Here is a 23,079-nt window from a genome sequence, read left to right on the forward strand (position 1 = left end):
GTGTGCATGATCTGTCATGGATCTGCTCTCAGGGTTGCAATTCAGTAGCTCTAGAGCTTTGTGGAATAAACTACTAACATTTACAAAATGATAGTGTTCAGTCAGATGAGACTCAGTTAGGAAAAGAGCCATTTCCTTAACTCTGACAACATTTTCTGATCTATCTAGAAGAATATTGTGATCTATGTTATCAAAAGCTACACTGACATGAATACGGGCAAATAATACATACAAGAAAAGAGACATAACCTTGATTGGATGGCAGTAGTAGATAATTTACTACTTTACCAGTGCTATTTCAGTATTGTGAAGGGGCCTAAACCCTGACAGTGGTGCGATCTGCCTGAAAGAGTTTATGTATATAATACTTATGCAAGTTTGAGCTTAGCTCCTCAGCTACAATATTTTCTAGGATCTTGAAGATAAAAGCAAAGTTTGATTTTGGACTATATTTTTGACAGTTGAACAAGGTTCAAGGTCAGGCTTTTCATTAAAAAATTAATCAGTTGTTTGATAACTGCTAGTTTAGAAAATCTATGTACATAACCAGCATTATGGGGGTTTATTATTTTTAACAGCGGTTGGTTTTTCTACTGGTAGTATTTCCTTAAGAAGATGGGTTGATGATTTTGAGGAGGAAATAAGTGAAATTCATTATAATCACTCCACTGTTTGAACTAAATGCCCTGAATGTTTACAATTTTGGCATGAAAAAAAAAATCATTGCTACTACATACTGATGATATTTTTGCTTCATCTTATTCATAGTTAACTTTGCTACAGTGCTAAATGTTATATTAAATGTATTTAATTGCTGAGGACAAACAGTTTCAATCAGTAAACAGTAAGGGGGCAAGAGGACCCAAACTTTTCATCTGTGTTTTTTTTTCACATGTGAATTTTCACGCGTGTTTTGATATTTTGTTATTCTTTCTCACTTTGCACACAGGCTCCACAGTGGTTGGATAGTGATTCGTGTCAGAAGTGTGAACAGCCATTTTTTTGGAACATTAAGCAAATGTGGGATACTAAGACCCTGGGTCTCCGACAAGTATGTTGCTAAGAGTACTATTGCTAAGAATGTATGCACATAATGATCCCCATGATTCTGAACAATATTTCAAATTGAAATATTTATTTGCAGCATTTCTTCAACTTAGAGGAAGCCTATTAGTTTCACAAAAGTTGTGTAAAACTGATTTCGTGCTATCATGTGGTAGTAGTACTACCCGAGTGAGGCCCATTTTTTCAGAGTGCAGGAGACTGAGCAACTGTAATGATCATTCTCTTAACATCTTATTCTGCTGTACATTTCTGTGCATGATTACCACAAAATATAAAAGATAGAAGTTTTCTTGTTTATTTGTGAAGGTACTGCAAGTTTTTAAACATATACTGGAAAAACAAGAGCTTGCATGGTACTAGCTGTCTTCAGGCAGTAATAGAGACATTTTTGGGTGCACCATAAACTCTTAGTTTTTCTGTGTTGTAGCACCATTGCAGGAAATGTGGTAAGGCAATTTGTGGGAAGTGTAGCTCTAAACATTCAACCTACCCCATCATGGGCTTTGAGTTCCAGGTGCGAATGTGTGATGACTGCTACAACACAATCAAAGAGGAAGAGTAAGTATTCAAAAAGTCACTACCACCACCATTTCATCCCATACACACACGCCACCATGTTTTAAACACCTCTTGGGGTGTGTGTGTGTTTTTGCAGTCGAATACCTATGGCTATGTTCCATGAAGGAAAGCACAACATATCTCACATGGACATGGACATTTCTAGAGGCCTTTTGGTCACCTGTGGGAGCGACCGTATTGTTAAGGTAGCGACTGTATTGTTAATATGTGATGGGGAGACCTGTATTGGGATTGGAATTGTCTCTAACTTGCACCAAGAGCCTCATACAGCATAATGTACTGTGGAATAAAGAATTTTGGCCCAACTTCACTTATCTGATCTGTTATTTCCACAGATATGGGACATGATCCAAGTAGTTGGCTATAACATTTCAACAGACTCTCACTGAGTGATTGACACAATTGAAGCTTCACTCCACAGAAGCCCATTACAGTCTCCACTTATGAATCCACAAACCTGGCCTACTCCCTGTTGTTATATTTCTGTATGCCTATGTAATTGGAGTCATTTTGAGTGATAACCCATATTGTCTGAATTGTAATTATTCCTCTTATTCCTGTGTGTGTATGTCTGTGTGTGGCCCTTGTCCTGACATGTTAACTCTCTCTCTCTCTCTCTCTCTCTCTCTCTCTCTCTCTCTCTCTCTCTCTCTCTGCCTTATTCAACTCAGGTGAAGAACTGTGAGTTCTATTCAGACTGTAATAACAGTGACCCATAAAACTGTTTCATTGCAGTTGATGACCCATCCTATGTTGCCACGGAAAGTTTACTATAGAAACAACAGCAGAGTGTTCATGCATGACACAATACATCATGTCCATTTTTATGGGTCAAGGGTCACAGCTAAGTTTGGTGACAGAGGTTAAATGTAAGATTTCGCTGATAGTTTTATAATTTAACAGGGAACATTCTCTGGGATAAGACAATGCCAATGGGTGGGAATGACTGTGTAAAGCATGATGGGAAGAGAAGAACAGAGTATGGAGAAGTGAAAGAAGAGCCAAAGCAAACCACCTCATTATGGTGTGGGCATGTATGGCTGCCAAAGGAAGCTGGTTCCCTTTTTTGTGGCAAAGAAGTGGAATGTTCACAATGGAATGCCAGCCACTTGAGCATTTATTTCTGCTCAAAGTGAAGGCAAAATGCCCGTATAATATCCATTTTATATGTGTGTGTGTATATATATATATATATATATATATATATATATATATATATATATATATATATATATATATACACATATCTCACACACTGATCAGCCATAAGATTAAAACCACATGCCTAATATTGTCCCCCTTGTGCTGCCAAAACAGCTCTGACCCATCGAGGCATGGGTCACAAGACCTCTGAAGGTGTGATTTGGTATCTGGCACCAAGATGTTAGCAGCAGATAGTTTAAGTCCTGTAAGTTGCAAGGTGGGACCTCCATGGATCAGCCTTGTTTATCCAGCACATCCCACAGAAGCTTGGTGAAAGAGGCCACTGCCATTAGCCATTGCCATGAAGGGGTGTACTTGGTCTGCAGCTGGTACGTGTTGAAGTAACATCTACATGAATGTCAGGACCCAAGGTTTCCCAGCAGAACATTGCCCAGAACATCACACTGCCTCCGCCGGCTTGCCTTCCCATAGTGCATCCTGGTGCCATCTCTTCCCAAGGTAAACAACGCATACCCCTTTGTAACAAGATAATCAATGTTAGTCATCTGTCAGTGTTTTTAATGTTATGGGTGATTGGTGTGTGTGTGTATATATATATACACACACACACACACACACACACACACACCTATCATGGGGTCACAAGACCAGTCAGTTCTCGAATTTGATGTGTTGGAACCAGGAAAAATGGGCAAGCGTAAGGATCTGAGAGACTTTGACAAGGGACAAATTGTGATGGCTAGAAGACTGGGTTAGCGCATCTACAAAACAGCAGGCCTTGTAGTGTGTTCCGGGTATGCAGTGGTTAGTACCTACCAAACGTGGTCCAAGGAAGGACAACCGGTGTACCGGCGAAAAGGTCATGGGCACCCAAGACTCACTGACATGCGTGAGGAGCGAAGGCTAGCCCATCTGGACTGATCCTACAGAACAGCTACTGTGGCACAAATTGCTAAAAAGTTCATGCTGGCTATGATTGAAAGGTGTCAGAACACACAGTGCATTGCAGCTTGCAACGTATGGGGCTGCATAGCTGCAGACAGGTGGTTTTAAAGTTATGGCTAATCGGTGTATATGGTTTTATATTTATAATTAATAACTTGTCCAAATATTTATGGACCTGACTATATGACATTAACACAGAGTTAAGCCTGAAGAAGGCTCCACTCTTCTGGGAAGGCTTTCACCTAGATCTTAGAGCATGACACTGGGGATTTGCCCATTCAGCCACAAGAGCATTAGTGAGCTCAGGCACTGATGTCGAGTGAGAAGGACTGGTGCACATTTGGCATACCAGTTCATCCAAAAGGTGCTCAGTGGGGTTCAGGTCAGGGCTTTGTGCAAGTTCTTTTGCACCAACCTTGGCAAACTTGCTGCTTACCAGATGTTTTTTGCACCATTTTTTCAACTGTTGTGTGTCAGAATGCCAGGAGCAGTTTCTGAAATTCTCAAACCAGCCTGTGTGGCACCAACGACCGTGCCATGGTCAAAGTCTGAGCACAAACTGAGATCACATTTTTTCCATTCTACTGTGAACACTAACTTGTCCTCTTGACCTGTATCTGCATTATTTTATGCATTGTGGTGCTGCCACATGATTGGCTGATATTTGCATGAATGATATAGGTGCTCCTAATAAAGTGTCCAGTGATTTGTATATAGTACAGCCTCTCGCGTGGACCCCAACCCCCGACTGAACTTTCTTTGCAGTCCATTGTTTGAGAGTTGCCGTATTGTGTGTGTGTGATGAGAATTTCCTAAATCATTATTGTTCTGTAAATATGCCCCTGAGAAAGCTGTGCACAAGCTTTGTGCCAGGCTATTTGTTTCACCTTTTTACTAACCCAGTGGTCATCATAGGACTTGCGATCATATTTTCTGGTCATATAAAATAAAAGCATTAATTAATATAACTGAATTTTTGTGGGCTGGGTCACATTGTTGACCCTAGGATGTTTTGTAAACGCTAGTAGTGGACGCAGTCATATTAAGTGAGTTGTTGCAACCTAAGTACAGTGTCTGACGTAGCTGTTAAGATGAATTTGTTTATGTTGCAGTGCAAGACAAAGATTTTGGAGAGTCATTATATAAGTGAACTTAGCTTTTCTTTTAAACTCTCCTCTTATATTCAACAGTAATTGAACATCTGTGACTCAGTTTATATTCAGCAGATTAGTTGGTATCCGCTCATGTACAGTACTTAAAATCTCTCTTATTTCTGAATGTTATTACTTGTATTAGCTATAGTAATGTTGGCATTGTGTAGCTGTTGTACAGTTGCACACACACACACACACACACACACACACACACACACACACTCAACATAAGTATTCAGTCCCTGCAAACGCTTGTCCAGCTATGTCTCAGTACAGTTTGATCACAGACATCTTCAGACTTTATGGCTTGGATTTTGGTTCATTGTGGGAATTTATACACACAGCTGTGCACCTCTCTAAACCATATCCAGTCAAATGAATTTGCCACAGGCTCCAGGCAAGTTCTAGAGACATCTCAAGATAATCAAAGTGAGCAAGATGCACCTGAGCAGAATTTGGAGTGCCTTGGCCAAGGGTCTGAATACTTATTAATTAATTAATTATACTAATACTAATTAATAAATTTCAGTTTTCTTTCTTTTTTAATAAATATGCAAAAAAAAAAAACTTTTTTTAGGTTTGTTATAGATTATTTTGTCTTGATTAATGGCCAAAAAGGTATATTTAATCCAGTTTAAATTACATATATAATACAGTAAAGTGTGCAAAATCTGACAGGGACTGAATATAAGTTTGTTATTATATTACTTTCTAAATCCACTGTACATACAGTATAGAATAATCCTAATCATAATTCCACATGTCTGTTTTTGTCTGTCTGACCGACTTTTTTCCATTCTCTCTCATACCCATTGCAATACCAGATTTACTCATGTAGGCATTTATTAATTATGGATAAACATGGTCCATATAACAGAACAGTTTACAGGCTCAGTTACAATGAACACCTACTGTATTTAGTTCAAAATTACTTGCTGATTACATGTAGTTAAACAGTAAAAATTACATTTCTAAATTTGCATATTAGGCATCATTGTTGAAACATCCTGTCGATCCAAATCCTGCACCTTTTCAGACAGAATGCACCTGAGACCAAGTCACTGGGTAACTGGGTAAAGAATGAGAGACAGTGATTTTGGTCTGAGCAGGTTCCCACCTGGTCGACCAGATCAGCTAGTCACTGTGCATAACTGGAAACCCATGGTTAGACCAATGAGATGGCATAAAATGCAGGCAACAGATTCTGTACAACAGGGACAAAAGGTTTTAATGTGAATGCAAATGGATGTATGTCATATTTACTGGAAACATTCTATATGTTTGCCATCTGTTTTGCACTCTGAAATTAATGACTTCATATTTACAATGAGTAAGTCCTGGTGGAAACCCAACATTTATAATAAATATATTGGTTAGCTAAAAGACATCCCTGTGTTAATCTAGTAAATTGTAGATGTATTAAATTTCTTAGTTCTGTTTCTGTTTTCTTATCTAATCTGCATAAGGTGTGTGCATGTTATTTAAATGGCACTGTATGTACTGTATTTCAGAGAAACTGTTCTCTGTGTTTTGTGTGTATTTGGCCAAAATGTGTGTTGAAGTGCTCTTTGTGAGATCAGATTCTAATAACCTGTTTCTGTTTGAATGTTCAGTGAGGTTGGAAACCTTTTGCAATCTCTTCCATGACACTCATGAACTTCTCATCTTCCAGTTGGGAACTATGTGTCCAGGCCAGTGGCAGATGGGCTGATACCATTCTCCGATCTATAACATGCACAAAAAAAAAAGAATTGACAGATTTATTAAAGGTGAGATTTTTTTCCACCTTTTTTTTAATACTTATTTTCATATCATCCCCTTTCTGTCCACATTAAGCCTTAAGGAACTGCATCTCAATTTTTTTTCCACACATTTTCTAAGATTTGGAGATTAGTCTTTGCTCAACTTCTCTGTTTCTTTATAAATTGGAATAACAAGCATGATGGCAAGATGTATTTTATTATGATTTCCAAAAGCATAAGGAATCAGTACTGACAAAATGGTTAATGACATTGCTTGCCTAAGATTGTGGATGTTTCTGTTTTGGCACTGTTGGAATTGTGCTGCATTTAAGACAATGTAACTGCAGTCTGCATCCACAACACAAAGTTGCCAGAGAAACAGGACATTTCGGACAAAGGTCTTTCAACAGGTGTAACAGACTAACTAGGGAATTAGACACATTCTTTCCTCAATAAAATTGTATTTAATAGATCGTTAACAGTTACTTTTGTGTTAATATAGATTCTTCAGGTCATTGAACAATGAACTGCAGTGTCCCACAATACAGCATATTTTTCTCCCCTTACAGCCTCTTAGACTTTGCTACCTTAATCTTGCCTTTCACTTGTATGCTGTTGACTGATTATACCTTAGTTTAGCCTGATTCAGCAGCACAGATACACAAAATGGATATGTTACAGACATAAAAGCTTGGATGAAAGTTACATGACGATTCTTGTCAGCCAGTCTTGATAGTCGTGATTTAATCTCTTGTGGAGATACAACGTACAAATTCCTGCAGTGTTATCCTAAATGGGTATCCATAATTTAAATAAAAGCCTGACAGTTTTGGGTGTAACAGTTCAAGATGATCAGCTAGGTATAAAGCAGTGTCTATAAATGCTGGGATTTGTGAATCCTTCATAATGGGTGTGTACTAATGACTCTACTGTCTACACTGCTCAGTGACATTAAAATCTCACTGTTTAAACCATGCATGAAGAAAAATGTGACTAATTCCGTCACCTGGACCTGCATTTATCATTTTCTTATGATGTTTTTCTCATTATAATGGGGTCTTTTTTGTTATAATGAGATCTTTCTGTATGGAGGTTCTTGTTATTAAAAGACCTTTTCTCATTATGATGTCATATGTTCTCATTGCAACAAGATGCTATAGGGTTTTTTTTCCTTGGTTGGCAGCACAGAGTTTTGCTTAAAATTTAATCGGTTGTGTGTTCAGACATGCTCTTGTATACACTGGTGCACTGGTATTAACAGGTGGTTATTTGAGTTACCAGCATGGTGGCCTCTTTTGTTAAGGTGTTTTGTTCCACCAACATGCTGCTCACTGGACTTTTTTTGGTACTATTATCTGTAAAATCTAGAGACTATTTTGAAAATCCCAGAACATCCTCAGTTTCTCAGGTACTCTAGCCAACAATCTTCTTGGCAATAATCTTTACACAGTCCTTTAGATTATGTCCGTGTTTGAAAAACTGAACTCATGTCTGCATGCTTTTATGCATGAAGTTGCTGCTCATATACATTTATGCATTGTATGTATATTGTTCATACCTTGGAAGAATCTTCCACTGGGATTTGTGACAGCAGCCTCAGACACTGCGAGCCACACAACAGTGTCAGCCCCCTGTTCTGGTGTTCGCAAACGCTCCTTCATTGAGCGGTAGAAGTCAGGCATGGCATTTGCAATCACTAGTAATAAAGAGAGATGGAAAAGAGCTGTCATCTCTACATCTAGCTCAGACTATTTTAACTATATGTATGAGAAAGAGTGTAATTACTTGGTGTGTCCACCCAACCAGGGTGCATTACTGAGAAGTGAATGCTGGTGTGAGCTTTAGCAAACTGTTCTGTCATCACCACTTGCTGCCTCTGAAACAGCCAAAGCTAAATTACCCATTGCTAAACCACAACATACCAAATCAAACATAAAGGCAGTATAAATGTGCTCACAATCCCAGTGCCAAATGAGTGCACATATCTTGTGCTGTGGAGCCATTTTAATTGCACTGTGGATATATCAAATTTTTTGTATGTATTCAACAGTAATATTGTTTTTGTATACCTTGTTTTGGGCGTATACCATGGTGCCATCATATCTGCCTCTCTGTGACTGCAAATTTCCTGTGCGCAGTTTCTGCACCAACATCCCCCCAGATGTCACTGTGATCTGAGAGACAGATATTCACTGCAGTCAGAAAGACAGATACAGTATTTTTCTAGTGTCATGTGTCTGTGTTCTAAGAGATACCACCCACACTTACCACTCTGGGGTCAGGGCTCTTTTCCAACATGGGAATTAGGCTCTTGATGAGAATGTACAGGGCTGGGAGAGAGAGATACTGTTAGAGGGCAGGAGAGTAGTACAAGGAAAGACATTAAAATTAAAATGACTGCGAGTATAGGATGCGGATGCTGTGAGTAAACAATCATACTTTAGTGTTGAGTACTAATCCAAATTATGTGGTTACAATGAAAACTGTATTACTGAAATAGCAAAATTTTCAATAATAAAAAGTCACTGTGTTGTATTTGTATGGCTTCATTTTCAGTGGACATTTGGAAAATCATACGCTACAGTAAAGGATGACCTTTACACCAACCATGTGTTTCGTACTTCACTCACCAAGCGAGTTACTGGCAAAACTCTTTTCAAAGCCCTCTGCATTCACTTCTCTCTTAGTCATCATACAACCTGCATTATTGATCTGCAGTATCACAGTAAAATACAATTCATAAAAGGACAGTTAATTACTCTATTAATTACATTCCTTATGCCTGTATGGGCTGAAGGAAAGCAGATCACTCACCAGGACATTAAGGGTTTTGTATCTTTTTTTGAATGCCTCTGCAAACTCCCATACCTTCCTGGTCTCAGATAGGTCCAGGATGTGCACATAGACTTCCTGAAGTAACACACTCAGAATCAGCAGTGTCATTATCACGTCATCTCTCTTACATCGAGCAAAACAAACACCATAGCTAAAACCCGAGTGAGAATATAACATATAGGTCAATCAGTGATTTGAATACGTGATCTGAGTTAAAAGAGTAAACAAACAAGTTTATTACAAGTTTTTATGGTTTGCAGATTGAATTGTTCAAAAGAAGTAAAATATTCTTTAAATGGAGATGTTTGCTTAGTAACTTAAGAGTTTTGTAAATTAAGTGATTAATTAAATAAAACAAGTATTTAGGCCATCTTCTCTGACATTACAAAGTGATCTCAGTCTCATCCAATTTCCAGTGATCATCCTTGAGATGATTCTAAAACTTGATTAAATTTCATTTGTTTTTATGAAGCTTCACAGCTCACAGTGAATGTTGTAGAGCAAACAACAATCTAGGAAGTCAAAAATATTATCTGTAGACCCCTTGAAACAAGGTGGTACAATTTATTAACGCCAATGTTTGAAAAAATAAAAATACAAGATTTCAAGAAAAAAGGTCGCAGTATTTCGAGAATAAAGCCATAATACCAAATACAAAATGGTTTTGTGTTGAAATTAGGAACATTGAGGATTTAGTGAAATTATTGTTTCTTTTGTTCAAGGAGAAATCACAGACAGTGGACACCTCCAAGGTTATTGATAATTACATCTGCATGCCATTCAAAGAGGGTGTGTAGATGAATGATAATCAAAAAAATCAGTTCTAATACTAATAATCTGGTACTGATACACCAGAAGGTTAGGTATTTAAGTACTTTTTTATTTTTCGTTGCACTGATATGCACCATTCTGTCATAGTATGATGACTTTATTCTTTATTATAGTGATTTTTTAAAATCAGTATTACGAATTTTTTCTTGAAATATTATAAAGTTATTCTAGAAATATTGTGATATTGTCTCGTAATATTATGATATTTTCTCTAAATATTACGACAAAATATTGTGACTTTTTTCTTGCAATATCATATATTATGACTTTATTTAACCTACCAGAAGGACAACCATCTCTGTAGCACTCCACTAATCAGGCATTTACAATTTATAGATCTTTTGAAAGAATGGTGTTCATTCATCCAATACAGTTCCAACTTGTAGAACCTATGCCAAGGCACACCGAAGCTTTGCTGGCAGCTGGGGGTGGTCCAACACGTTAATAAGACACTTTATTTTTGTTTGTCCTTTAATTTGTCATTTGACATGTGTGAATGTCCAGCAGGAACCCAAGTGGACATATCTAGAGAGGCCCAAATATAGATCTGATGTGCTTACAGAGGTGACCCCCATACAACCTTTTACCCAAATTCCCCAAGCTCATACCCAAGAAGATTTAAGTTCTTAAAATCGCTGCCAAAAGTGCTTCAACTAAGTACTGAGTATCAAGTCTGGACACTTGTGTAACTGTTTGTCATTATAACACATTTGCAAAAGTAAAACAAACAAACAATTTTATTTTAAAAAGAATCCAGGAAGTTACTGTTTATATGACCACTGACAACTCTGACTCTGATGGTGTCTTTGACCCTGGCTGATCTGAACTAGCATAATGACACACATGTTTTCCAAGTAGATAATAATGCATTTATTTTTCTTCTAAGCTAATGGATGTCATTTTAGTTTGATTTGTGTAAATAGTATTTGCTTTAGTCTGTATATTAGATTTAGTGTGTACAGAGAAAAACAGCACTGTTGCATATGCACACAGCTGGACGTTTGTCTTTAGGACAAATGTTGTAATACATGTTCTCACTTTGTTTCCAGACTCCTTGATAATCTCAGCTCTGGTTTCCTCAGCCTTGTCCTTGTTTCTGCACACCATGTGGATTGTACCACCTGAAATGTGGGTAGTACAACATGTCAACATGTAAATAATAAACTACATACAACAGAATCAGCCACTGATAAAAAATATATCAGACAGGACAGACTCTGTACTGAGAAGGTCTTATTTGATATATTCTTATTTGTACTATATGATACATTTGGATTTGTACTACAGACTACACACTTTAGTACCTTTCTTAGCAATGGCCATGGCAACTGCTTTGCCAATGCCACTGTTAGCTCCAGTGATCAAGAAAGATCGGCCTGCCACAGACACTTCTACATCTTTTTCTGTAAAGTGTTTCGATGCAGACTCAAATGCTCCCCTGGAAGAAACCCACAAAGAAAATTTTGAAAAAATTCACACTATAAAGGCTGGTGTACAAATTTAAACCAATTGAGATTATTTTCCATAATTAGGTCTGTAGCAATTTAGTATCAAATGTCCAGTTATCATAATAAAACATTTACTTTTAAAATTTAACCTACTTTTTCCCTCACTTTCTTGATGCTAATAATAAATCCATCACCCCAACAAAACATAATTTGGTATTACAATTAAATATACCACAACCTCACTAAATGGCATCTCTAAATAACAGAATGAGTGCAAGTAAAAACTGAGATGTCGCTTAGCTAACAAGCGCAAGTCAGGACACCTCTGTGGTGCCACTCTTAGCCTGAATAAGTGGCTTTGTCCACTCAAGCCAGAGTCACCGGGCAGAGGGACAAAGGGCACGAGGCGGCACTGGGGACGCTAGCTCCACTCAGTAAATGAGCACACTGTTAAAGTGTTGTGCAGAGCCTAATGAGGCACATTGGGTCGCTGTGGGTCATTGCAGTGAAGTAAAATGCAAACAAAAGGGATATTTAGATGGGGACAGTAAAAAAAAAAAAAGGGGGAAAAGCAGCAATTATTGGACATGTGGAAGGGAAAGAGCAGTGTTGGTTTATCCATAGGGGCAGGTGGAGCAGAGGCCAACCATATATACCAGCCATACAACAATCTTCATAAAGTCATTATTCACAACCCATACATTTTCAATTGTGCTGAAATACTAATTAGCTCTTTTCAGTGACCAGTGATTTAAAAAAAAAATGCTGTTTTTTGACAGATATAAGCCTACATTCCATTGATTTCGTTGCCTTTCTAGATTATTGCACAGCATGCTCACTTTGCTCCATGCTTGCTTTATTAATGTTTTGTTTATGAGTGGGGAGGGGCAGCGGAGAGGACAGTTACTGACAGTTCTTCTGTGTTTGTCTCAATGACAAGAGGAACCACACCTGCTGTATCAAGCACAGTTGAATTTCTGTTTTCTCTCTCTCTTTTTTTTTTTTTTTTTTTTTACATCAATTTAAAGTAAGTTATCAAAATGAGCACTGCCATCCATTTTAGTCTATAGATTTTAGTTCATTCCCTGGTCAGAGAGAATGTGATTAGCAAGTTTAATCTACACTGTTATCTAGATAGCTATATAACTAGGCTGTTAATATATCTTTAGACAGTAACTGTCAGCAAACAGAAACAATAATAATAATTGCTTATAAAATTATAACATTCAATAGAGATGTGATTGAAAAATTTGTGCATCTGAAAGAGAGTTGAGTTAAATGAGGCAGGTTCAACACATAAGTGGGAGTGTTATGTCAGAAATGTTCAGTTTGATCAACTAAGTGAACTGCATAGTTTGATTTTTTGTTAGGCTACGGTAGATATAAAAAGTCTACCTACCCATGTTAAAATTGCAGTGTTTTGTAATGTAAAAAAAAATTAAACCAAGATAAATCATGTCAGATCTTTTTTTCCACCTTTAATGTGATATAGCAACCAAATTCACAAAATTCAAGTGCAAAATAAATAGAAACGTTTTAGGGAACAAAAAGTAAAAGAAAACATCATAAACTGGTTGCACAAGTGTGCACACTTTTATAATGGGGCATGTGACTGTGCTCAGAATTAACTAATCACATTCAAACTCATGTTCAAAAGTAATTATTATACACTTGTTATCAGTGGAGTGATTCTGACTAACCCCAAATAAAGATCAGCTGTTTCTATAGGAGTTTCTTGACTTTTTCTTGGTTTCATGCTGCTGACAGCTGAAGATATAGTTCACAAAGAGTACCATGGAACCATGAAGGCCACCGTCAACAAGTGGAGAAAATGGGGCACCACAGTGATATTACCAAGAACAGAACGGCTCTCCGAAATTGATAAGAGAACAAGAAGAAAACTTATCAGGGAGGCTGCCAAGAGACCTACGGCAACATTAAATGAGCTGCAGGAATATCTGGTAAGTACTGGTCACTCCCTGCATGTGACAACAATCTGTCACGTTCTTCAAATATCTGGGCTATGGGGTAGGGGGGCTAAACGGAAGCCCTTTCTCATGACCAAAAACAACAAAGCCTGCCTATAATCACCCCAAACCATGTGGCAAACTGTGTAATGGTCTGATGAGAACAAGGTAGAACTCTCTGGACATAATTCTAAAAGATGTTTTACGCAAAAACAAGACAGCTTATCACCCAAAGAACATTTTCCCACTGAATTTGAATCTCTACTGCCACTTAATTATGTAATGGTAGTAGCTTTGTCCAACCAGCAACAGGGCAACTGCACACTGTAGGGCTCCTGTTCTCTGCCTCACTCTCCACTTACTTAGGCTACCTCTTTATTGTTCTTTTTTTCTATACCTTTTGTATTCTCTCTTTCCATTTTCATATTCTTTTCTTTTACATCTCTCTTTCTATTTGTCTCTCTACTGCTATTTCTTTCTTTTTCACTTTGTCTCCTTTTGTGCATTTTGTCTATACATTTTTCTTTGTGCTTGTGACAGGTGCTTGTGCTTGTGAGAAATCACGTCTTCTTTCTCAAATCTTTCTTTCTTTCTTTCTTCCTTTCTTTCTCTTTTATTCTTTATTTGTGTCTGATTTTGTTTGTTCATGTCTGCCACTCTCTCTCCCTCCCTTTTCTATTTGTAATATTCTATTACATGCATCTTTCCTCCATCTATTCCATCAATTTGCATGCACAGTATTTCTTTCAGTATATGCTAATTTATAGCTTAATGGGAAATACTGATGTGTTGATATACACAATCAGCACAGCCACATTTAAACTGCAATTGTACCTGAACTAACTAGACTTATACTAAATATAGGACTATTGCGTGGGGAAAAACGACTGTTCTGGCTGAATACTTGAATACCATTTGAATATTTCAGAAGAGTTCATAAACAGATGCAGCCTATACCTGTCACAAGTATGTGAAAAGAGGAAACGAAAATGTTTTCAGGTATATTACTTTACTTTGAATTTAAGAAGGTGTTTAAATAGTAAAATAGGACATTTCTGCTACTGACCACAGATTCACAGACGAATACAAATTCGTGCCTGTGCGCGCGGCATCGTCCAGTTTGTATTAGCCTATAAATTATTACTAACCATAGGTTAAAGGTACAAGAATATTTAAAGTTTTTATTGAAGGCCTATTTTCGCACATTATAAATATAAGTAATTATTAATCACATGAACTACAAGCCAATATTACTATTCATACAAATTTCTGTGTTTGAGCTATTATTTGCATACATTTAGCAGTATACATGTAAAAGATGCAACAGTTTTGCTTCTTACTTGGTAAATTCGATGAATCCTTTGAGGAACCACGCCGAGTTACGGTACAGAGACATGGTTAATAACAACGCAATCCGTTGCTTTGCTGTCCGTCTGTCTGTCAGTCACCCGCTTTGACAGCCTGCGCCCGCTGCCCTTTTAAAGGGTCTTCACATGAGCGCGCATGGAAACGCGCACATGACTGAAACCATTTATCATCAGCCGCCGTCTAGTGGCAAAAAATTCAGATTATTGGAGAGTGTTTCGCCTCACATTTCGTCTTGTGCTGAATTATAGAGTCCCAATTATGACGTCATTAGAAGGCTATGTAACGAGTCAAAATTAAAAGTGAATTAGATTTAGTTGTTTATCTATTTCCCTCACTTCGTAGGAGCGTCATAGTGACGCAGAGGTTATGCGTAAAATGCGTTAAAAATGCTTGTCAACTTTTCTGCAGCTCGTTTCTATCGAATGAAATTAAAAAGGTTTTACCTAATGATATTACTTCCTGAAGTAACCTGCTTTTGCATAAATTTTGCTTTGTCCGTGTATTAGTGGTTTAGCAGGTGTTTGTGGAACAAGCTAGATGGGTAATGTCTAACACGGCACACCTGTGCCCTGTTTTCCTGTTGTGCAGTGGCACAAGCCCTGACCTCAGCCCACTGAATGGATGAACTAGAATGCAGACTGCACCTCAGGTCTCCTTGCCCGACATCAGTGTCTGGCATCACTAATGATCTTGTGGCTGAATGGGCAAATGCCCACAGCCACGGTCCACAATCTAGTGAAAAGCCTTCCCAGAAGAGTGGGGGTTATTAAAACAGCAAAGGGGAGACTAAATCTGGAATGAAATGTTCAAAAAGCACATATGGGTGTGATTGGTCAGGTGTCCACATACTTTTGGGCATATAGTGTATAATACTATGGCAGATTAGCAAAGCAAACTAACTCTATCAGCTACACACACTCACCATATACACAAACAGTCTTCCAACCTTTATTTTATTATTATTGTTTTGCAATCTCTATACACATTTAATGAACAGTTGTGTCAAAAGTGAGGGGAACACAGCTGTCAGCAAGTTACTTGTATGCCCCACATATCCACACCCCACCACCCTGGAAAGACACACTTCACCAACACCTCACCTAAAAACCATCCATAACTCAGTTCTTTACATGTGAGAATATACAGGTAAAAAAACTAACACTGCTTTTACTTGACTTTTACTTGATTGCTTTTACAAATTACTTTATTCTTATCTACTGGTGCTGCCACTGCTCTCCTTTCCTACGCCAAAAGAACAGAGCATAAACAAAGCAGGAAACTCTTATAGAAAAACAGCTTAATGAATTTAGCTCATATCAAATAGTTTAACCCATAGAAATACACAAGAACATATTTACTTATCAATTGAAGCTAGGTTTGTGTGATGTACTGTAACTATACTAGTAGGAATTCAGAAACTGCACATCCAGTCCAATTTTAAACTTTGACCAGTAGATGGAGAGCAAGTGTTCTGATTAGTAGTATTAAGCCTATTATGTAGCAGCAGACAGATGACAACTTTTTTTTTCAAGTGTGGAACACCAGGCATACAGATAGATTTAGCCTAAACAAATCCCTTGCACTTACTGTGTCTACTATGCCATTGGGTCATGTTTAAAGTAAAGTCATGTGGGTTTTATATGTTGGAACGAAATGTCATTTTTCCATGACCATGGAAAATACAGCACACAGGACTATATAAAGTGCAGATACACAACGAGTGTGAGATGAGTGCAATAAACAACAAATACACAGGACAATAAATACGCAGAATGTTAACAAGCGCATGTTAACAAGACAGGACAACAGAACAGTGTTGTGCAAACATATGCAAACAATTGTCTGTAAACTAACTTTGTAGTTTCTGTACCAGGCATTGAGACAGCTGGTCAGGACTCTCTCTATTGTCCCCCTTTAGAAGTTGCTCTCCTCAATCTCCAAAGAAAGTGGAGATGCTGCCGGACTTTCTTGGCTAGACATGTGGTGTTGAGCCCAGGAGAGGCCCTCTGTGATGTGCACACAAAGAAATTTGGAGTGTTTGACTCTCCACAGTTGCTCATGTGTCCTCCTGAAGTCAACAATCATCTCTTTTGTTTTATTGACTTTGAGAGTGATTGTTGTCTCTTCCCCATTCTGTGAGCTGCTCCACCTCCTCCCTGTATGCTGACTCATCATTGTTGCTGATGAGATCCACAACTGTAGCAGAGTAAACAGCAGTGGACTGAGCACACAGCCCTGTGGAGTGCTGGTGTTCAGTATGGTGTTGCTAGTGTTGCCAATCCACTGCAACCCTGACCAGGATAAAGCATTTACTGAAGATGAATGAATGAATGAATGAATGAATGAAAATTAATAAGTTAATATATATTTGTATATATGAAAAAAATATATCCGTGGCAAATATTATTTTATACATTTTAATATTTCATTATGATCATTTAAAATATTTTTGTTAATATCACAAAAAATAAATAAAATAAAAATAATCACATTAATAAATATAATATTATCTTATTATGTATTAATAATATAAGCATATAAATAAGTATAATAAATATAGTGCATATTGCACAGGTTAGCCAGTCACTCCTTTTTAAACGTAGTCCACCAACAGAACAAGTGAAGCATAATGAAATGGAGCTTGATGAAAGTCATGTAGAGCAGAAATGTTTTTACATTTAAAAAAAAGTGTTTAGTGTAAGTATTGACTGCTGTTGACCAGTATATTTTCAGACGGTAAAATACATTAGCTTTACTTACATTACTTTGATTAACAATGGTAAAATAAATCTACTTACATACTTATATACTTATAAATATGCAAATTATACTACTACAGTATAGCAACATGGGTTACATAATGCCTTATGTACCATTTTAAGCTAGCATTGTTCAAAGCATCATTTGAAGTTGTTGCATTTGTCATATGCCTGTCACTGTGCACACTCCCAGCATGAAGAAAGCAAGTGTCCACAAAGAAGGACAGACAAGAAGCAGACACACTGTTAGACTGGTCTTATCTACTGCACAGGCTCTGACTCCAATTTCCACCTACTGTGCAAACTCTATCAAGATGGCGACTTTCAATTCGATCAAATTTAGGATTCAAAACTGTACAAGGACAGTAACTGGTGCCATGATGTCTACTCATATATACAATCATTGTATTAAACACAGTGATAATCAAACAGATGAAAAATGGTTTGCACACTACATTAAGAGCAACAAATATTATTACTTTTCATTTACAGAAATAAATTATTAGTGCTTTCCTCCAAAATCGAAGAGAGCTGTAATAACAAGTTTTTTTAAAAAAACATGTTATTCTAGTTGTCAGTCGTGTCAGCTCTCTTCAGGTTTGGAGGAAAACATTTCCATAATTTCAACAAAATAGACTTCATGTGAAAACTATAATGAATTTTCTGGTAATGAATCAATTTGCAATAATATTATTATCCCATGACATCGGCATTAAATAGACATATATAAAGTAGGTGTTAGCAAGGCATGGATATAGAGCAGGGGTGTCAGACATACAGCCTGTGGGCAGGATGATAAAGCCACTTTCCGTCCCAGCAAATAAGTTTAAAATCTAAATTAAATTAAATCATTTTGTGGATCATAATTAATCTGAAAGATTTGAAGGAGGAAAAAAAAGCTACTCTCTGTTATTCCACTAGGGACAAAATTGAATAGTAGACTCAGAACCAAACACTGGGCCAATGACATGAGATGCGATCTAAGTCCATTTCAATTCCAGTTTGTCACAATACAAAAAAGTTAAAAGTTCAAGGGGTGAATACTTACGCAAGGCACTGTATGGTAAAACCATAATTTTCGAAAATCCCTTTTGGAGGGTGATACATGTTCAATCCATTTGTGTATTTAGAATGTACACTGAATGTACACCAAAAACCCTAACAAGTTGACTGTACTCAGTTGATTGAGTAAACTTGTTCCCTCAATTTATTTGAGTAATGTGGTCTCCCAAAACATGTATATTTACTGACTGTGAAGCGAATCTGGGCCGTGGCAGTGAGAGCGCTGCATATTAGCCACTAGTCCACCAAGGAACCAATATCCTGAAAAAATTAAGTTCACTTAACTTGGTGTCCATTTTAAGTGTACTTAAATATAGCGTGTACCAAAAGTCTCAATACATAGGGGACATTAACATTTTTTAGCAAAATATAACTTTTACAAATCATCCTCTACATGATTGCCCTTTCTTTGTAAACACATGGAGTCATCTCTCCTACTTTTGATGAACTCTAGAACTTCATTACACCGGTACCAGCAACAGACGAGACAAAGACGACCACCTTTTGCAATTATCTAACAATCAGTGCATTAGTTCTCTTGCTGCCAGGTGGAACTCCTTGCAGCACCAATCACATCAAAGAAAGACCAGACTGAGCTATTTTAACGAATCATAATTTTGAGTTCATAACACTTGAAATCTTAAGTTTACATGTTTTGTAGGTAAACAAGTTGAACAAACTTAGATTCTTGTAAACATTAGGGTTTACGGTGTACCTTTTAGATAAATGCTCATAAATGAACACATTTAAGAGAAGTTGTTAAAGTGTTGTTGGTCTACTTAGCTTATTTTTTTACTCCGGCCCACTTGACATTGAACTAAGTGTAATGTGGCCAGTTACCTAAAATGAGTTTTTCTTCTTCTTCTTCTTCTTCTTCTTCTTCTTATTATTATTATTATTTGATCCATTCCAGCCACAGCTGCAGTTAAAGATCCTGAAAATCCAGGACTGCTCCAGTACCCTTACTACCCACATTGATGCTCCCAACTCCTAAAAAAAATTAATCATACAAAAAAAAAAATCTTACACTATGACATCTCTACTCGCTAGATTGTGCTCTAATTTTAAATAAACAAAGAAACAAATAAATAAATAAATAAATAAACTGAAAACAAATCAAATGAAGCTTTGTTGTTTCAAACACTTACTTATCCACTGCAGAACTGCATTGTTTCTTAACTGCCTGTTGAAATGTACAGAATGGAAACTTTGCCTCCTTTCTGCCAATGTCCCAGATAGCTTCAATAAAGGTAATGAATGAACACAACCATTGAACCCTGCTGCCCAGATTTTCTGCTTGAACCTAGCAGCTCTTTCATGTGCAGGAAGGCTTAGATGAAAAATCAATACTGAGTAATAGAGTAAGTGGACACTCATTAACTGGTTTATCATTGTCCAGAGCCTATCCCAGGAACACTGTGCATGAGGCAGGAATATACCCTGGATGGCAATCTAGTCCATTGCAGTAGGTGAACTCTCTTACTATAATTTTTACTGTCAATATCAAAATGTTTATACATGCTTGTGCCAAGAGACATTATTCTGTATAGACATGTTAATCTGGCTTTTATATACTGTAGGCCAGAGCCTGTTTCATTCACAATGCAGCACTGTGTAGACACAATCAACTATTTCACATGACTGGCCCTAGGTGTATTTGACCCTTATCAGGCAAATCCACTCACTGACTGCCAATTATCAGCCAATCATGTGGCAGCAGTGCAATGCATAAAATCATGCAGATACATGTCAAGATAAGTTAAGGTTAGGATAGTTAAGGTTCATGTCAAACACTAGAATGGGGGAAAAAGTGTCTCAGTGACCATGCCATGGATGTTGGTGCCAGACGGGCTGGTTTGAGTATTTCAGAATGTGATAATCTTGATTGATTTTACACAGAATTGTATGTTATGCATGAGATACTATGTTGCCTTAGCTGCTTTCCAGCATCTTTCATGACTTGGATGGTCTGCAGGATGATGAGACATCCTTTGCCTCTTCAAGCCCTTTTCCCCAGTCTGTACACAGTATCAATGGTGTCTGGAAGCTATTTTTTCATTCTGGGTAAGTTATCTTGCAGATGCATATATCCCATTCCTTTTCTCATTTTAAGGCACCCCCAACAGTCTCATATGCAATCTTCACAAATATATTTGCTCACTCATTCTGATGTTATTTATTTCACTGGATACAAACAGAACTGTCTTAACCAAACCTTCAATTTTCAATTGATTGAGCTTACTTTGTCGCTTTTCATCATTTAAATCATTTGTAACGTCAGCTTTACCTCTTTCATGCACAAGAGATTTGCTGGGAGTTTCAGGCAGTATAGCAATGGAGATGTCACTGTATTTCTCAACCTTCACAACATCAGAGGACCTAGCATAGCTATGGATTTCAGCAAAAGCTGTAGGTACAGAGCAACCTTTTTATCAGTTTTACCAGCAAATTGGTAAAGACAAAGTAGTTAGGAAAACCAAAATGTCTGGTTTAAAACATGTGAAATTAACTTTTATAGCAGAGCTCAAAATTAGTTTTAATAAGCCTGTACACTCTAAAAAATTATCCATGTGGCTAGTGAGAAAAGCTTAAAATAAAGAACAAGTTCGACATAAAAAATTTAATTTTTTTACATGTACATGTATTAGTGAGTTGACAACTTATTTTAAGAAGTTTGTCAAACTGGAAAGAAAGAAATCTGTCTCAGTTTATTAATATATGGATTTTGAACAAACAGTCTTGCTTTCACCTAACAACAAAAAAGTATTGAGTTAGTGAAACTTGAAAATCTAGTGAGCAAACTTAACGCGCCAGACCACGCCTATAGGAGGAGAAGCAACAGCAGAAACGAGCAACAAACGTACGAGTGCGCACATCAAAGGTATGTGCTGAGGAGCCTAACTATTTTTGATTTGTTTTACTAGCAACAGCTATCAAACTATATTGGCACACAGTGCAAAAAATCCTTGTCACAGGACACTAAATTTTAAAGTAACTTTACAGCTTGCCCCTTGCTAATTAGACCATTTGAAAGTTGACTTCAGCTAGCTAGTTAGCATCTTCTAAGTTAGCTAAAGCATGCCTTTTGCTAATTTGGAATTAGTGAAGTTGACCTCTAGCTGTCGTGTGTTTTCAGTTTTCTTATGTTTTGTTTTACAGTGGCAGCCGAATGACTGTAATCGGCACTGAATTTTTGTAGCATTAGTTCAAACACTGCACATGTTTGAGTATAAGTCTTAAGTCTTCCTAATTTAAATTTGGCACTATTGATGAAAGTTTGTGGATTGATCAATTTTGCATTGTTTTTACAGTAAACAATTATCATAAAATTGAAATTGCTGTGTTTTTTTATTCTGACAGAATTGAAATTAGTTACTATTACTCAAAGAAAGAGATAATTCTATCTTACTTATTTTGCTTTCACTCTGCTCAGAAATGTACATGCAAGTCGTTACCTTAATTCTTTGAGTAATAGTAACTAATTTCAATTCTGTCAGAATAAAAAAACACAGCAATTTCAATTTTATAATAATTGTTTATTGTAAAAACAATGCAAAATTGATCAATTTAAATTAACTAATTTGACCACATAATATCATTAATATGGCTCAACTTAATTAAGCTTTTAGAGTTTAAGTTGGCTTTAAGTTGTTTGGCTTTAAGTTGAGCCAGTGTATTATTTTTTGGAGTGTAGTGAAGCATGTTCAATCTTGTAAGTGGTTTGAGGTTTATGGGTTGGTGACACTTGAAAGGATATTGAGGACCCATGAAGAACCTTGATGCCATCTCGCGCTGTGCGCAATGGGAGATCCTCAGGTGTGCCCTGTATGTCAGGGGCTTTGGCAGCAGTTGGGAGCAGGATAGTTCTCTCAGAGCTGTCATCCAGTACAGCAAAGGTATCTAAAGTACATTCTTCATAATGAACATGTACAGGAACTACCTTCAGCATGACACAGTTCAAATCGTGTTGGTTGTGCTAAACAAATTGATCCTTTGTTTAGCACATCCTTTCAAGTATTAATTGTTCCCAATGACAGATTTGTCCTGAAAAAGAACTAGTAAGGCAACTCTCAGCACTGTCTGTGTCCTCCTGTGAGGATCTAATATTTATTTCATGAAGAGGGCGAAGGTTTTTACCTTGACACAAATTGCATGGCTTC

General features: G+C 37.2%; 2 protein-coding genes across 3 annotated transcripts in view; one reads left to right on the top strand and one right to left on the bottom strand.

Annotated features, from left to right (window-relative positions):
• wdfy1 (WD repeat and FYVE domain containing 1) overlaps positions 1-7,770 on the top strand; it is a 39,350-nt gene extending 31,580 nt beyond the window's left edge. For both annotated transcript variants that reach the window (XM_026924002.3, XM_026924001.3), the window contains 4 exons: positions 950-1,051; positions 1,493-1,623; positions 1,721-1,829; positions 1,980-7,770. In XM_026924002.3, coding sequence (XP_026779803.1) covers positions 950-1,051; positions 1,493-1,623; positions 1,721-1,829; positions 1,980-1,992 — 355 coding nt within the window. In that variant the 3' untranslated portion in view covers positions 1,993-7,770. The remainder of the gene's footprint in view (positions 1-949; positions 1,052-1,492; positions 1,624-1,720; positions 1,830-1,979) is intronic.
• On the bottom strand, positions 5,733-15,220 carry dhrs12la (dehydrogenase/reductase 12-like a). Its single transcript, XM_026924418.3, has 10 exons — positions 15,071-15,220; positions 11,620-11,753; positions 11,354-11,436; positions 9,464-9,559; positions 9,280-9,361; positions 8,918-8,979; positions 8,719-8,823; positions 8,435-8,525; positions 8,208-8,345; positions 5,733-6,632 (listed from the first exon to the last, which is right to left on the bottom strand). The coding sequence occupies exons 1-10, from the start codon at positions 15,124-15,126 to the stop codon at positions 6,517-6,519; spliced, it is 963 nt and encodes a 320-aa protein (XP_026780219.1). The 5' UTR covers positions 15,127-15,220; the 3' UTR covers positions 5,733-6,516.
• Between the last annotated feature and the right edge of the window lie 7,859 nt (positions 15,221-23,079).

This window comes from Pangasianodon hypophthalmus, chromosome 14 (genome assembly GCF_027358585.1).
Source record: "Pangasianodon hypophthalmus isolate fPanHyp1 chromosome 14, fPanHyp1.pri, whole genome shotgun sequence".
In the NCBI taxonomy this organism is placed as follows: Eukaryota; Metazoa; Chordata; class Actinopteri; order Siluriformes; family Pangasiidae; genus Pangasianodon; species Pangasianodon hypophthalmus.

What these genes read in the sequence shown, in the direction of transcription:
- dhrs12la (XM_026924418.3), bottom strand. Translation starts at nt 15,126, where the DNA reads ATGTCTCTGTACCGTAACTCGGCGTGGTTCCTCAAAGGATTCATCGAA. An exon ending in GGATTCATCGAATTTACCAA is followed by an intron (nt 11,754 to 15,070) that starts GTAAGAAGCAAA and finishes GGTTTCTTCCAG; the next exon opens with GGGAGCATTTGAGTCTGCAT. An exon ending in TGGTTGGGTGGACACACCAA is followed by an intron (nt 8,346 to 8,434) that starts GTAATTACACTC and finishes CTTTATTACTAG; the next exon opens with TGATTGCAAATGCCATGCCT.